Source organism: Tremella mesenterica (assembly GCF_000271645.1).
Source record: "Tremella mesenterica DSM 1558 unplaced genomic scaffold TREMEscaffold_14, whole genome shotgun sequence".
In the NCBI taxonomy this organism is placed as follows: Eukaryota; Fungi; Basidiomycota; class Tremellomycetes; order Tremellales; family Tremellaceae; genus Tremella; species Tremella mesenterica.
In genome coordinates, this window is record NW_006711238.1 from 153,706 (window position 1) to 156,406 (window position 2,701).

The 2,701-nt window shown below is 50.4% G+C and overlaps 1 protein-coding gene across 1 annotated transcript; it reads right to left on the reverse strand.

Moving 5' to 3' along the window:
* On the reverse strand, window positions 1-1,485 carry TREMEDRAFT_65322 (uncharacterized protein; the record flags this gene model as incomplete). The annotated part of the gene is made up of 2 exons (XM_007007514.1): window positions 1-405; window positions 1,084-1,485. 2 exons carry the CDS (start codon window positions 1,483-1,485, stop codon window positions 1-3), a joined length of 807 nt encoding a protein of 268 aa, XP_007007576.1.
* Between the last annotated feature and the right edge of the window lie 1,216 nt (window positions 1,486-2,701).

Sequence of the window (2,701 nt, forward strand, 5' to 3'; positions counted from 1 at the left end):
CTACTGCGACAGGTCCTCTTCTTTTCCCTGGTCCTCTTCCAAATCTACTTCTCCTCCAACCGCATTCAAGTTCCTCCTCTGTCCGAGAGGTACTGCGTTCCCTCCCGATCCTCCACCACGTTGTCCGAACTTCTCCCCCCATGGAGGCAACAGTCCAACCTTAACCTTAGCCTCCCTTACAGGACATTCCTTCAGCCAATGTCCTGTTTCACCACACTCCGTACACTTCCCCTCCTTCCTCCTTGTCTCCCTCAGATCGGAGCTCGGCCTAGGCCATCTTCGGCGAACTTCGTCGATGTTTGGCGGCGCACTTTTTACCACCGTCGACATCATAGCCGCCTGGACACCACCCTGCGCCGAAGGTTGCCCCTTTTCCCATTTCTTCTCTTCTTTCTTCTCCGTCCTCTGACTTTCCACCACTGTCGTTGTCCTTATCCCTCCTTCCCTTTTCCTCTCTGCCTCCTTCTCCACTTGTCTCCTCCACAGGCGGTTGTCCAAGGGAATCACAAACTCCAATAGCTCTTTTACAGTCCCAAACGATCTACCGTGTCTTGCGATTTCATCTAGAAGGTGTGATTTTAGTCCTTTCTTGGCTCGGTCAACTAGGTTTCCATCATCAGACCACTTGAGAATCGCAACATGTCGCTGGAAGGCGGAGAAGTAGTCCGAAGCAGACCCGGTTTGCTTGAGGTCGTTAAGTTGTCGGGCCGCAGTTCCTTCTTCGTCTGGATCACCAAAGCTAGTCTTGAGGTACTTAACGAACTGATCGTGTGTCGTGAGGTACTCAGGAAGAGGTCTTTTGGATAGATCGGGCTGCACTGCAAGAAGAGGTGTTTCGCGTAGATGAGAGATCATGAAAAAGACTTTCTTAGTGTCGTCGGGGAAAAGATGAGAGTTCAATTCGAAATGTACGTCGCACTCAGACAGAAAGGCGGTTAACTTGTTCCGATCTCCTCTCCATAGGTCTGGGTTAGGTAGCTTTATCCCTTTCCGTTGTTCGCCCACTACGCTTGGGGTCGCCGAAGTTTGCCGTCCCATGGCGTACCTCACCCCCTCTGATATCCCTTCTGCAATCCCGCCCACTGTATCCCTTTCTCTTCTCTGTTCCCATTCCTCCCTACGCCTTCTCTCCTCCATCATGTCTTTGTTCATATTCGCCACCATCTGCATCAAGGCCAACACCACCCCTTGTGTTCCTTCTTCTCCCAAGTTCCCCGTACTTCCAGTGTTTTCTCTTGGGCGTGGGGTTTGGTCTGATCCAAGTGGGGATCCCACAGGTGGGAGAGCATTAGACGGAGGAGAAGGAGGGTTAGAAGGCACCGGTGGAACGAACTCATCTCCTTGAATTGACCCCCCCACACTATCCTCCACTCCAAGGTCCTGCCCCATTGCTCTGCTAAGCTCCTCCAATGCTCTCCTCTCGTTCTCCTCCATCCTGTCTCCATCCCTACTCATGCCTCGTGTAATTCTTCTTTCTGGTTCCATATTATCTTCGTACTTCTCCGAGGTTCGCACGGGTCGTCGGTAAGAGCGATCCTTGATACTGTCACGGCCGTCGAGCAATTACTTCCTAATAGACCGACGGTCGACGAACCTCGGCTAACTTCACGCTTCTGAGTCGATGTCTCACCCAACCGGGAGGGCGCAAACGTCGAAAAGGAGTGTAACTACGGCGTACTTCGGCGTAGTTACTCTAACTAAGGCTTTGTTCTACTGATGGCGATGTATCTCGATTTATAACTATCTCTATCTGTCTTTCACTACTGACAACAATCAAGGATCGCTGAAGAAGTTCAGCGATCTCTAAACTATCTATACTACTCCTCTCTTCTCATAGAACGTCCCTCAACTCCTGCACTGCCTCACGCTCAGTCCTCTTCGTTCAACCTTGCCGTACCTCGCCCTATCCCCGATATCCTACTCCGCTCACTTCGACTAACTTCGCCTAACTTCCCCTGTTCTGCTCTCCCTCGGTTCCCTTCCCCTAACTTCGCCGTAGTTCTCCGCTAGGCGGGGTTATCGTGACAAATACCCTCTTGGTTCTCGTAACTTCGCCGTAGTTGGTCTCAGTGGTTCGAGTGGAGGTTGGTGGTGGTGAAAGGAAGGACGGTGATGGTGAAAGGAGGGTCGGTGATGGTGGTTGTCAGGGATGTTACGACGTAGTTCGTGACACATTCCTTTCAGCTCTCTATCACCTGCTTTTGCTCTATCCAACCATATAATGTCTTGTCAAAACTGTCTTAACGCTACTATACATGATGAGATTGCAGTGTCATGAACTACGTTGTGACACCTCGATTATTGTTGATAAGTAATGCCACGTAACTAGTAACTACGACTCGAAACTGTTTATAGATACGATACCATCCGTAGTCTTCGATGCAATTCTTACTATCATCGTAATCGTACTCGTTGTACACATTCGAACAGATTAAAAGTCTCAATCTCTAGACTTCGTGAGGATATCGCACCGATCGTACGCGCTCGAACGTGCATACGAACCGACCCGTGCGGAACCACCTGCTACAACTGCAGGAGAAACACCTGCTCCAGAACCTACAACTACTCCTACGGTTCAACAGCCTGCACCAATCGCACGTATTGTACCGCAACCCACTCGTACGAGCAAACGACTCCAAGATCGTATGAACGTACAAGGTACTCTCTCAGCAGTAACCTGGTTCCCTCTTCAAGCATCGTA